The 12,367-nt window shown below is 41.7% G+C and overlaps 2 protein-coding genes across 6 annotated transcripts in view; one reads left to right on the forward strand and one right to left on the reverse strand.

The window, feature by feature from the left end:
- The window catches only part of LOC129729598 (interference hedgehog-like), a 170,122-nt gene that overhangs the window by 75,554 nt on the left and 82,201 nt on the right, over nucleotides 1-12,367 (forward strand). The window lies entirely within an intron of this gene.
- On the reverse strand, nucleotides 6,305-7,210 carry LOC129729309 (uncharacterized). The gene has a single exon (XM_055687818.1). It carries the CDS (start codon nucleotides 7,208-7,210, stop codon nucleotides 6,305-6,307), a length of 906 nt encoding a protein of 301 aa, XP_055543793.1.

Consider the following 12,367-nt stretch of genomic DNA (forward strand, 5'->3'; position numbering starts at 1 on the left):
TGCTGATTAAAAAAACGGCTGCTACGATGTAATATGACACTTATTCAGGTTTTTGATTTTAATAAGACTAAAAGGTCAGCAGAAGTTTGTGATTATAGTTTTGTTTTAAAAGTAATTTCTTTTCTCGAAAATCTCCAACTAACTCTCGTTATTCGCCTTCTGCTGGTCTGGCTTGACTCACGCTGCTTGACACCATGGATGATGATGGCAACGGAGATATAAATTTTATTTTTAGAAAGTAAGGTGCACTTTACGCCCCCTTCGCGGAAAATGATTGCTTCATTCGTTGGTGCATCGGTAATAGGAGGCGACGAAATTGAGATGCAGATCACAGACAAGTGGACTGGTCCTCATTCCAGTGAATCAGCACATGGCCTAGGGAGTGATATCCGTTTCCAGATCAATTTACCATAAGCATTAGCGGTCCCTGATAGGCTGACAGTTGAATAAGAAAATACGAAACAAAAGAAGTTACTTCGGTTGTCCGGCCTTGTCACGGCTGTCAGCGGACCATTCATGTGCTGGAGAGCCCGCACGAAATGACGTTTGAACACGCTGAAAAGGTAGAAGCATTTATCCGCTCGTTCGCTTGATTCAGCAAATAGCGCAAAAAGAAAGATTAAAAGCGTATATTATTTCACTTTATTACCCCGAAAGACCCACCGAAGACCGAACCGGACAAGAAGACAGAAAGTAAATTGGGTCTGTAGCTTGCCCCATTGCCGAAGCGAAAGGATTACATTTTCCAAGATTAAACTGGAGACGGCAGATCGCTGCGCTGGTTGAGCGATGCATTGCGACGACGATGGCCGGTTGGGACGCGCGCGGGACCCATGTATGAAATTGGAAACCCCTTTTTCCTGGAGACTGGCATGCAGAAAACAAAAGCAGAAAAAAACTGCAATGAACAAAATGTGAACGTGAGAAAGATTTATCGGGGCATACCGAGAGCAATTTCTGCCTGCATTCACTAACTGAGGTACGCGACCGCGTTTGCGTTTGGGCCCACCTCTCCATGCGGTAAATTGTCACGTTGGAATTTCAGGTCTGGTCACCACTGTTCAAACACTGTCGTGTTTGCCACTTGACTTACGGTCATAAAGGGAATTACCAGCTTATCAAATTGGTCAAAGTCTATTTCTGTATCTTCATTGTTAAGGAAAACATGTCGATTTTTGGTGCAGAGTAGGCGACGAATAGCCGTAGACGCAAATAAAATACCTATTTACTGAAGGGTATTTAACAACTATCTATCAGGCGCTGTCCTATCACTGATAAACCCATCAATCAGTCATCGCTGGAATGTGGAGAAACAGACTACACGAACCCCCCTTCTATTTTTTCGCCTAGAAAATCAACAATCATAATGTTTACAGCCGCATGATATGCTGGCAGTTGTCGGTCAATTGGTATGCGACAGGTACGCGCTTTCGTAACGGAACGCAACCCGGCTATTCAATTAAAAGATAACGCACTACGATAATGTTAACACACCGTTGAACAGCGGTCAATTATTATGTGGTGGCCGGCGATAGGCTTTAGCCTGCGCCGGTAATCGCTATCCGGCGCATGTTGGATTCCTAGCGAAGAAAAAAGTAGGAGGGTGGTATTCAAGACACGACCGCATGACGTTGGACTACGGTATTCTTATATTCCATTAAAACAAATAATAGAGAGAATTGCAACTCTAGTATTTGCTGCAATTTTATCTAACAGTGCATTTCTGGATGCTGAGACGTTAAAACGTTATAAATAATAATATATACTAAAAGAATGGATATCTTTTATTTAATCGCTGTCATTTCATACATATTCGAATCAACCCTTTGTTTGCTGCACTACCAAGACAATCATTTAATTGAGCGAATTGGTAAAATTTCCCTATCTAAGCAAAAAGCAAACTTTACGAAACTATCTGAAATTGGAGCCCAGAACGATTCAACCGAAAATTTGAAATTTGAAAATTGTTTGACATTTAATCGATAAAACTCATGCTAGGTTAGTTCCAGCCCAGCATATAACTTCATGTATTTGAAAAAAAAACGTTTGGTTCAATAACTCAATATAGCAAGAGCTCAATCACACGTTTTCCGGTAGTTGTTATCAAGGTTTGGGCGAGTGACAGGAAAATATCTTAACTTCTTCAGTTGTGATTTAGAGCATTTCTAATTGTTTTGTTATTTTTCACGATAGCGACAAGTTTGTTTCTTTCTCTGTGTGCGAGAAACAAAATCAAAACCGCGCACCGAGAAACAAAAACGAAAATTTAATGAATGCTCATTGAGAAAACTTGCAACTCTTTTTACCAATAACTTATGATACTCAAAAGAACCCGTTTTGATCTAAATCAAATTTCTAGTAAATAAGTGTTGATCATTCATAGGTAGTAATTTTTCCTCGATGAATAAAGACTGGCTGAAGAAGTTAAAATCGCTGCTGTAAAATCAAATTCACAACTGTGTTCGTTAAGACGTTTTAATATTTTCAATGACAATAATAATCTTCGATAAACACCCGCTATAGTTATTCACACACATGCTATAACTATCTAAACACGCGTTAAAACTATTCATACACACGCTGTAGCTATAGCTATCCATACACACGCTATTCCTTTCCATACATTCGATACAACTATCTATACACACGCATAAGCTATCCAACCATGTGCTATTACTATCCATACATACGCTATAACTAATCATTACACACGCAGCAGCTATCCACACACAAGCTATAACTATCCGTACACACGCTGAAGATATACACGCAATAGCCATAATATGCTACACATGCTAGTGTCTTACACACGCTATAGCTAGCCATACACACGCAACAGCGCAATCCCTATCATCGCAAATGTCATAGCAATACAGATGCACATACGCTATATGTGCACACTGCACACACACCCAACGTTTTCACCCAACGATATCTGAATTGGATTACCGCTGGTGGGGTCCAACTCAGATCGAAGGAGCACCGAACTGAATGAAGAAATGCAGCTTCCCACTACCTCCGCCGCTGCTGCCTGATACCACCGCTCTGGTTCTGCTGCAGCTCAGTTTGGCCGCTGGAATCAGCCACCGCTGCTGATTATACAAGACCGGCCTGGTGGCCTTTCACTTGTTAACTGATGACTGCTATGAGTTAAGTTAGTTAAACAATATCTTTATTCAATTGATTTGCGTTTTCTTACATTTTTCAAATTTTTAAGTGATTTAACTCTAGTTTTTCAGGCTTTGGTCTTTAAGGTTTAATTTTGTAGTATTCGTTGCTGTTTTTGCTGTATTGCAAATTGTATTAATTTACCGATTCTATCGGATTGGGTCAAATTGTAAAAGAGACTACTTAAACTAAATTAAAAATTAAATAAAACCTAATTAATCAGAGCTCGTATGAGCTGGTGTTCTGATGAGTTGGCACTAGTGATCAGCCATACGTAGGCATCATCGATGCGCTCCTGGATGGTCTTGCAACTTGCGAGTCGGTGTAGCTCCGTTATTCTAGTGTCCCATGGTGCATCTAGAATCATCCGTAGGAAGCGATTTTGAACCACTTGCAGCTTCTTCTTGTGTGTCTCTGCACATGAACCCCACATCGGCATGGCATAATTCACTACAGGTGCGATGATTGTTTTGAAGACCGCCAACTTGTTTTTCCTTGACAACTTTGATCGTCGGTTGATCAATGGATACAGCGATTTAAGGAGTGCAAGGCACCTTTGCTTTACTTTTTCTGTGTGTATGTTGTAGAGTAGTTTTTCATCAATGGTGACTCCAAGGTATCCAACAACTTTGGACCACTCAATGGGGCATCCGTTTATATAGATGCAGCAGCCAGGTGGTGGCGACAGCTTAGGAGAAGGTCGGTGTTTGAAGACAATGGCTTGACTTTTTCCTTCATTTACCTTAATTTTCCAGCTTTTGAGATAATCAACGTATGCAGTAACTCCTTTCTGCAGCCGAGATCTGTAATTATTAGGAGTTCGACCATTGGCCATGATCGCACTGTCGTCTGCATATAACGCCAAACTGCAGCCGGATGGAAGTTGCGGTATATCAGAAGTGTAAACACTGTATAAGATTGGACTCAGCAAACTGCCCTGAGGAACTCCTGATGGAACACTGTTGATATCCGAGGTGGCGCCTGCAAGATGAACTCGAAACTTTCTGTTGTTGAGGTAGTTTCTTACCATTTTTACTAGATAAATCGGGAAATTCTTCTTCATCAACTTGTGAACTAGGCCGTCGTGCCACACGTTATCGAAGGCTTTCTCTACGTCTAGTAGCATCATCGCCGTGTTGTTTGATAGCGTTTTGTTTCGTTTAATTATTTTTTCCACTCGAACTAGTTGGTGTACCGTTGAATGACCTTTCCTAAATCCGAATTGCTCCGGGGCGATTATTTGATGCTGGTCTATATGTACCATCAGTCGATTAAGGATGATTCTCTCGAATACCTTGCTTACCGCCGATAGTAGCGTGATCGGTCTGTAGCTTACCGGTAGTGTAGGGTCCTTACCAGGTTCCAGAATGGGGATTACTTTTCCTGTTTGTTGAAAGCATCTTGTGAAAATCGTGGCTAAGAAGCGGTAGGCCTTGCTCGACAATTTTTTGAGGACTAGGTTGAAAATAGCATCGTTTCCTGGAGCCTTCATATTTTTTCCACATTTTATCGCCTTGCACACATCGTCCTCAGACACTTGATCGATGCGTTGCTCCTCTACACTCAACACATTTAACTCGACGATTGATTGCTGAACAACTGGTTCGTATGGACTCGGCATATCGGTTCCCAAGTTGTGCGCTTCCAAAAGCTTACAGGCGATTGCGTTGGTCTTCTCTAATGGCGATACCAGAATACCACCAACGTTGTCTCTCAGAGGGGGAATTGCTTTCGGCTTCTGTTTCATTATTTTGGCCACTTTCCAGAACGGCTTTGTGAAGTCTCCCATTTGCTCAATTTCGTCAGTGAATTTCTGGTTTCTTATAATACTCACCCGGTCGTTTAAAAGCGAATTTAATTGTGTCATTTGTTGTTTCTTTCGAAGACATCCTGTTCGCTGGAACTGCCTTCTGACAGCGTTGCGTAGTCGAATAATTCGTTGTGTGTGTGAGTCGATCTTGATAAAATTTTGTCTCACTGGTACCCATCGGATGCAGCGATCTTCTGCGGCATGCACGGCATTTTCAAACATAGCTAGATGGTTGTCGATCGCTTGTTCGGACGGTAGTTCTAGATTTTCGAGCAGCTGGGAGTCCACCAGTCTGTTGAAAGCATTCCAATCAACTCGATGGTAATCACGCCTTTGTATTTTGGGTGCTAGTGAAGGAATGCAGTCTAATTCACATACAACAGGATAGTGGTCTGAACTTAGTTCGCGATGAGTAACTGGTTTCGATAACGATAAATTCGACAGGAAGATGTCCAGAGTAGATGTAACTCTTGAGGGTGACAGAAACGTTGGGTTATCAGGAAAGTGGATGGTGCACGTTCCCGAATACAAGTGGTCAGCAAGGAGGTTGCCATTTTTGTTGCACCTCTCGTTTCTCCAAATAGTATGCCGTGCGTTGAGATCACCAGCTACTACGAAGCGAGTTCTGTTGTCTGTAAGTTTTTGCAAATCTTTAACAAATAAGTCGGATGTGCCGTTGCTGTCTACACACTGCTGCGGAACGTAGACTGAAAAAACTGTTATGCCTCCTTGGTGGGTATGTATTTTCACACCGATCGCCTCGATTATGTTAGTCTTCGGATGCGGTAGAACGTCGAATCTTATATTTCTACGGATGATGATAGCTACACCACCTCCGCTTGAGTTGGGACGGTCTAGTCTAATCACAGAATGAGAGGGAAGTGAGAAGTTAATGGATGGATTGAGCCGGGTTTCCGTAATCACTCCCACGTCGATGTTGGTTTGAGCCAAGAAATTAAACAACTCGATCTTTTTCGCTCGGATTGAGCGAGCATTCCAATTGGCAAATCTGATGCTGCGGAGCTCAGTTGACCCCATAATAACAAACCATGTAGCCTAGGACCTGGATTTGGTCAGCACGTGTTTTTCACTGCTTCAGTCGACCGCATAGCTCGGTAAAGATGGACCATAGCTCTGCGGAGCTAAAAAGCGTTGACTCGTTCACTACATTTGCGCAACTTGAGGAGGGCTCTTGCATGCCAGCTCTTATCCGAGGGTCTATGCGACGCGTAGTATTCCCGGCTACATTCGTGGGCTGGGAGCCCACAGGGTTGAGCAATCCTATCGGTTCCATCACTTTGGGCAACGGTGGAAATTCAGTAGCATCTAGAGCTGGTGCTGCTGGCCTTTTATTGGGGGACTTCCGCCCCGGTTGATTTGATTTTGTCGCTTGCTGTCTAATCCGTATGTATTCTGCACGCTTGGGTCTGTAGCTGAATGGGCACCGTCACAGTTGGCACAGTGTTTGGTTGACTCTGATTTCTTCGGACACTGATCTGAAGTGTGTGCGTCGCCGCAGTGATTACATCTGCTTTTCAAATGGCAGTTCCGTGTGCCGTGGCCGTGATGCAAGCAGTTCAAGCATTGGGTTACGTCTGCACGATTGTTGCGATAAGCTTGCCATTGAACAATTATGCTTCCAATGTGTTTTATTTCACGCAATTTCTTCAATGTGGTAGACCCCTTCAGGAAGTGCACTAGGTAAAAGGGTTCGGATTCCTCTTTTCTCCTTATAACATGGACAGCTTGAGCCTCGAGCCCATATTCACTTTCAAGCTGTGACTGCAAAATTCCTGGTTCTGCTAATGGTAGACCGCGAATGATGACCCGGTAGGGTCTTTCTCCTGGTTTGTCATGTGTATAATACTCGTAACTGCACATTTTTAGGTGATCTTGCACCTGGTTGAATTCTTGCGATGAATTACAAAGCACTTTTATTCCAAACCGCGTGAGTTTGTATACTGGATTTACTCCACACTCGGCGATTCCAGTAGATAGAGTTGAGAAATTCACATTTTTCACTACTAGTGGCGGCTGTTTTTTCCTACCGGAACCATCCGATAGGTTGACTGTTGAACAATTCGATTGATCCTGTGGGTTTGTTACCAGTGAAGCGAACGGGTTTTGCTTAAGCAGCGTATCTTCGTCCCCCTCGGAGTTTTCAGCGGATTGCTGACGGCGTCTTTTCCCCACGTTCGAGTCATCGGGTGGTCCAGGGCGAGCTTTTCCCATTGCTCGTGTGAGATCCAGCAAACTGACAAGTGCTGGGGATGGTTGATCCTGGTGAAGCAATATGTCAAATATACTGTACTTCAAATAACACTTAAACACGTCTTGTCGAGTCAAATGACTAAACCAAACTGATGATGACTGCTATGAGACGACACAGGCTATTATATAGCCCAAAGCAAAAATCCATCCGCGAGTAAACAAGAAGCGAGCTTGTGATTGGTTGAATGTGCACGACTTTTAACACAACTTTTAACTAGTTTAATATCGAAAACATATTTAAATTATTATATGACAATCTTGCGCAATATTTCCCCTATCAATCAAGCCATTGGTGTTTAGAATCTGTTCAGTGGTAATGATAAAAGAAGCATTTTAAAACGGTGTTGAAACACCTGTTGCAGCTACCGAAAGCGAGCTCGTTATTGGTTGAAAGCTGTGAGACTGTTTACAAAGTCAGATCGGTTGTATCCGTTAGTGTCGACTGTGCTTGTGAAGAGAGGTGGTGATTGGTTGCTCGGTATGATTTAGACAATCGATGTGATTTATCAATTTTTCAATAGTGTATCTCGAACAATAGGTTATTTTTGTTACATAAATTAAACCGTAAAAGAATTTCTGATCGGTTGATGCCAAAACCTCGAAATTCTGAAAAGAAATGACTGATATATAAGCGCTCAAAACCTGACCACTTTTCCCTGGTTTTTCCCCGGTTGAATTACTAGATTTTCAAATTCAGGTGCCTAACTTCGATATAGACGTTAGTCCAACGTCAAAAAAACAAAAACAAAATTGTTGGCGACAGGATGATTTATGCCCGTCCTCCTCCGCTGCGACTATAACCGATAACGTGCGTGTGGACGGATTTGCTGGAGCTCAAAGCGACGCCGCCGCCGTTGCTAAGAGAGACCGTCCATAAATTGTTCTCGAGTTCCGGAATAATACACTGTCCAGAGTCCGAGCTCCAAATTGTAATTACAACCAATGATTGTATCTGGGAACAACATTAATAGATCGAGGAACAGGTGCGCATTTTATATGACATCATTACATGACAGCACGTCGAGTATGAAACTCCGCGGATCAAAGCTTGCTTCATGAAGACGCAGAGACTCATCCGCTAAGGCTAAGATCTCCCTGCAGTAATTGGACCGCTTAATAAGTATCGTATTAATTTATGGTAACTTATTTTATTACATTCAATCATAAAAATATTACATTCAACGATAAGAATATAATTTTGCAGCTTGTTTCCAGAATGGATTTTGTTGCGAAAAATAAGCCAACAAACAAGTCGCGATTCCATTCAGTTTATTCAAATGCACGTGCCATATATTGAAGCTTCTATCTACACTTGTACGGTTTACGCAATTATGGAAACTTTGATTGCGTTGCCTCATCACAACGAAGCCACCATTCTCCGAGAAGAAGGGACGCCATGAGTATCAGATCAAAGCAAGCTTCCGTTAGGCAGTGACCACCGTTTACTATATAGAATCAGTTATTGCAAGCCAACAAATAAGCATTTAGGGTCATAAATTATCATATCAAAAAGGAACTGACATTCGATCGTTCATGTTTGCCCGACGCCGCCTATGCGAGCGCAAGTAGCTTTGTTATTAATATGGGCGATGATGACAGTTATTACTGTTGTCATGTGAATTACCGCGGGTGTGGACTACTCTGTGCAACGATTTTTAATTGCGTTCAATTGTAGGTTGCTTAGCTACCGTTGATCCCCCGCACGTCTGACCGCGGGGCTAAAAACAGTCTATTGAAGGATAAAATTGTAAGTTTCGATTGTACTTGATTGATTGCGTCCCACGCATTTGTTGGTGGTGGAAGCGTTAGTCAGTTATGTTGTAAATTAGATTTTCTTCGAAGCAGTTTGCAATTCAGCACGCTAACACTTTCTCAAAAGTATTGTAATCTTTCATAAATTGTAATGTGTGATCTTTACTTATTTTGTTGATGATATTTTAATTAATGACTTACTTCAAAGGAGAGAAGCATCAACAACTTCGCAGTGTTTTTCCACAATGTCATAGTTTCTAAAAAGGTTAATCTATTTGCCATCCATCCACGCTCGTCTCGGCATCACTCGTCGCACCGCGGAGTCTGCCACGGTTATGACATGCCGCATTACGACGACAGTGGATACAAATTTAGATACCACACACGAACCGTCCGGAGCGGAAGCCGTAGGCGAGTGTGGTTAGAAAACGTTGCCCAGGTTGTTTTCAGTTCGCAAACGCAAACAACGCCGGCAAGTCCACGTCCCAAGTGCGGCTGCGGTTCGGATTTTCATTCATGAAATCCCACAAATATTCAAAGTGGCCGCAAAAGGATGCAAAAAAGTCTCGCTTTGGCGGTGTATGCAGTTTTATTATTACATCATCGAGCTGTGGAAGCACTTTCGATTTGCATGCACTCTCAATCAGAACGGAGCAATAAAATGCAATCCAGTTGGCGGCGGAGACGCCTTCGCTGCCAAGTGCCTCATGGCAACCGTAGCAGTCGTTGTGCTACCAAGCAGACGGTGATCGCAGATGGAACACGATCGATTTGATGTTCACAGTTTTTTTTTTAACTAAAAAAAAATTCTAACCATTGATACGCATTGATAGAGTTGCGTAACTTGAGTATTCCAAGTAACAATATTGTGTAAACTGAATTTATCTATTCCTATACGGCGGGTTAAGGGATACTAACCACGCACTGAGAGTTTAAATATTGATTTAATTCACTTGATGCATGCAGTTTTTGTTTTTCTGAGAGAAAATCACGTCGTATTTTGAAATGCTATTCTAACTTTCAGTAAATTTCAACTTATTCCTGAAATCTACTCGTACGTGACTCTTGGCTCGAATTAAAGTGCGCAATATATCTCAAATCAGAGCATCTTTGTTAAGCATACTTCGGCTATGGCCTAATTAACGCTACCTATCTAGCTTAGCTTTAGCTTTGCTAATTAATAATTTCATTGAAAAAAATAGGAAAAATTTTTAAACAAAATCAACAAAGAAGGGTTTTAGTCAAAGTACTGGTAAAATTAAAACCGTTTGTGTAATTTTCTCACCATCCGGTTCGCACACTAATCCTCTCGTAACATACGCATGACTTGTTTTCACAGGTGACTTACTGTAAGTCATTTATAACGCACCATATTTACTCCCCCACTGATAGGAAAACTCAGTTGTAGAACCGAAAAGCGGAATTTGCGTCGGCAGCTTACGGAAACTGTCATACCGAATCGCGACAGGCGCTAATTTCATTAGGCCGTAAACGTGCATCAACGAAAACGTTATACACTTTTCATAAAAAAAAAAAAATAATCCCAAAAACAACAAGCGGCTAAGACAAACAACACGAGGGGAAAACATCTCGCCATTAATAGCCAATATCTGCCGGCCATAAGTTATATGTTGGAGTTTTTTTGGCGCTTACTGCGATCCCGCACCAATACGGACTGCGCTAACAACCGTCGGTGGAGCGTCGGGGCGAAATCATACCATAAAAAATTCATTCGCGCTTGCTGTGACATCTGACATGCTAATTTCGTCAAAACTGCCGCGTGAGACCGTGCGAGCACGGTTTTTTAGCTTCACTCGCTCTTCGGTAAACATCGTGACACCATTTTGCCGAAATCTGTTCCGCGTGACGTTTTTTTTTTTTATGAGCTTGACCTCTCGAGAAGTTTTGCGGCGACGAACAAATTTTTTTTCTGAAGTTGAAATCGCGATTGTTTTGACAGGACAGGCGATAAATATTTCACGTATTTTTAAATCCATGCCTCATTTGGCAGCCAACATTACGATTGCCTGACAGATGTTTAGCTCCCACTCGAGCTGGTAGATGTCGCACGCGTCTTCCGAGAATTTTATCCTCCTCCGTCGCCTCCTCTGAAGCGTGGTATTTAATTATGTGTTAAAATTATTGCCATTTTCTACAACCTGCTCACGTAATTGACTTTTCACTTTGTAGAGGGAAAAAAGGTGCAGTCAATTTCCTAGCTGGGGCGCAGTTTTGCATACCGGTCGTCGGTAGGTGAAACAATTTGTCATCTGGGCGGTCGTGCGTCGCACATCTTGTAGCCGGCAGTCGTTGTAGTCATCATAGTCGTCGCATGGAAAGAAAATTATCGATGGCCCCTTGCCCAAGGTGGATGAACCGAACCAGAGCGCGTCAACAGAGAAACGCCGCTGGGAAAAAAAGTAGTAGGGTGGTATTCAGGACACGACCGCATGACGTTGACTACCGTATTCTTATATTCCATTAAAACAAATAGTAGAGGGAATTGCAACTCCAGTGTTGGAAGAATGGATCTCTCTTATTTAATCGCTGTCATTTCATACATACCGCATGACGTAGGACTCTATATTTTTCATCTAACAGTGCTTTCTTATTTGCTGACATAAGAGCGCTTTGAACAACAATTAATAAATAATATAAATGACATATATGGATGAAACCTTATTTATATCGGCATCCCCGCTTCCCAGGTATTCAAATTAGAAAAGCATTTGTTCGTAGTATAATATCTATAATACACAATTCACACGAATATACAATTTTGACACATAAACATTATGCCAAATACTGTTAAGTTTGTTTCCACAAAAATCCGTTCAAAAATTTACAAAAAAAAATCAGAATTGTGAGTAGAAATGCTTTTGCTGCTAGAACCAAAATTTCGTGATTAAGATAGTTAAAATTAAAACACGGTTGAAACTACTGCAACGTGCTCATATTATGTACACAATAGACACAGAAAGTTGAATGACGATTGATAATTTTGAAATCGAGTTTTCCTTTAAGTTTGAACGAAACTTTCCAACGCGTTTTCCTCAAAATTATAATTTTTGAGTTGTGGGTTATTATCAGTAAAGTTTATGAACAATGGATGGCCTAACACACTTTATAGTAACTCTATAATTTAGTTAGGCATCTCTCATAGTAGCCGCGAAAAGTGGCGCGAACCGATTCGCCCGGCCGTACCCGATCAGTCAAAAATATCAGGATTATAACAAATCTTGATATATTGTAACGCACTTTTCGCATCAACTTGTGTTCTAAATTGGGTCTCGTTAATAGTTAAAATATCAAAATTTCTATCAAAATCATTTACTGATTATAACAAATTATAGCAAGTTTTGTAGA

The sequence above is a fragment of the Wyeomyia smithii genome, chromosome 3 (assembly GCF_029784165.1).
Source record: "Wyeomyia smithii strain HCP4-BCI-WySm-NY-G18 chromosome 3, ASM2978416v1, whole genome shotgun sequence".
Classification (NCBI taxonomy): domain Eukaryota; kingdom Metazoa; phylum Arthropoda; class Insecta; order Diptera; family Culicidae; genus Wyeomyia; species Wyeomyia smithii.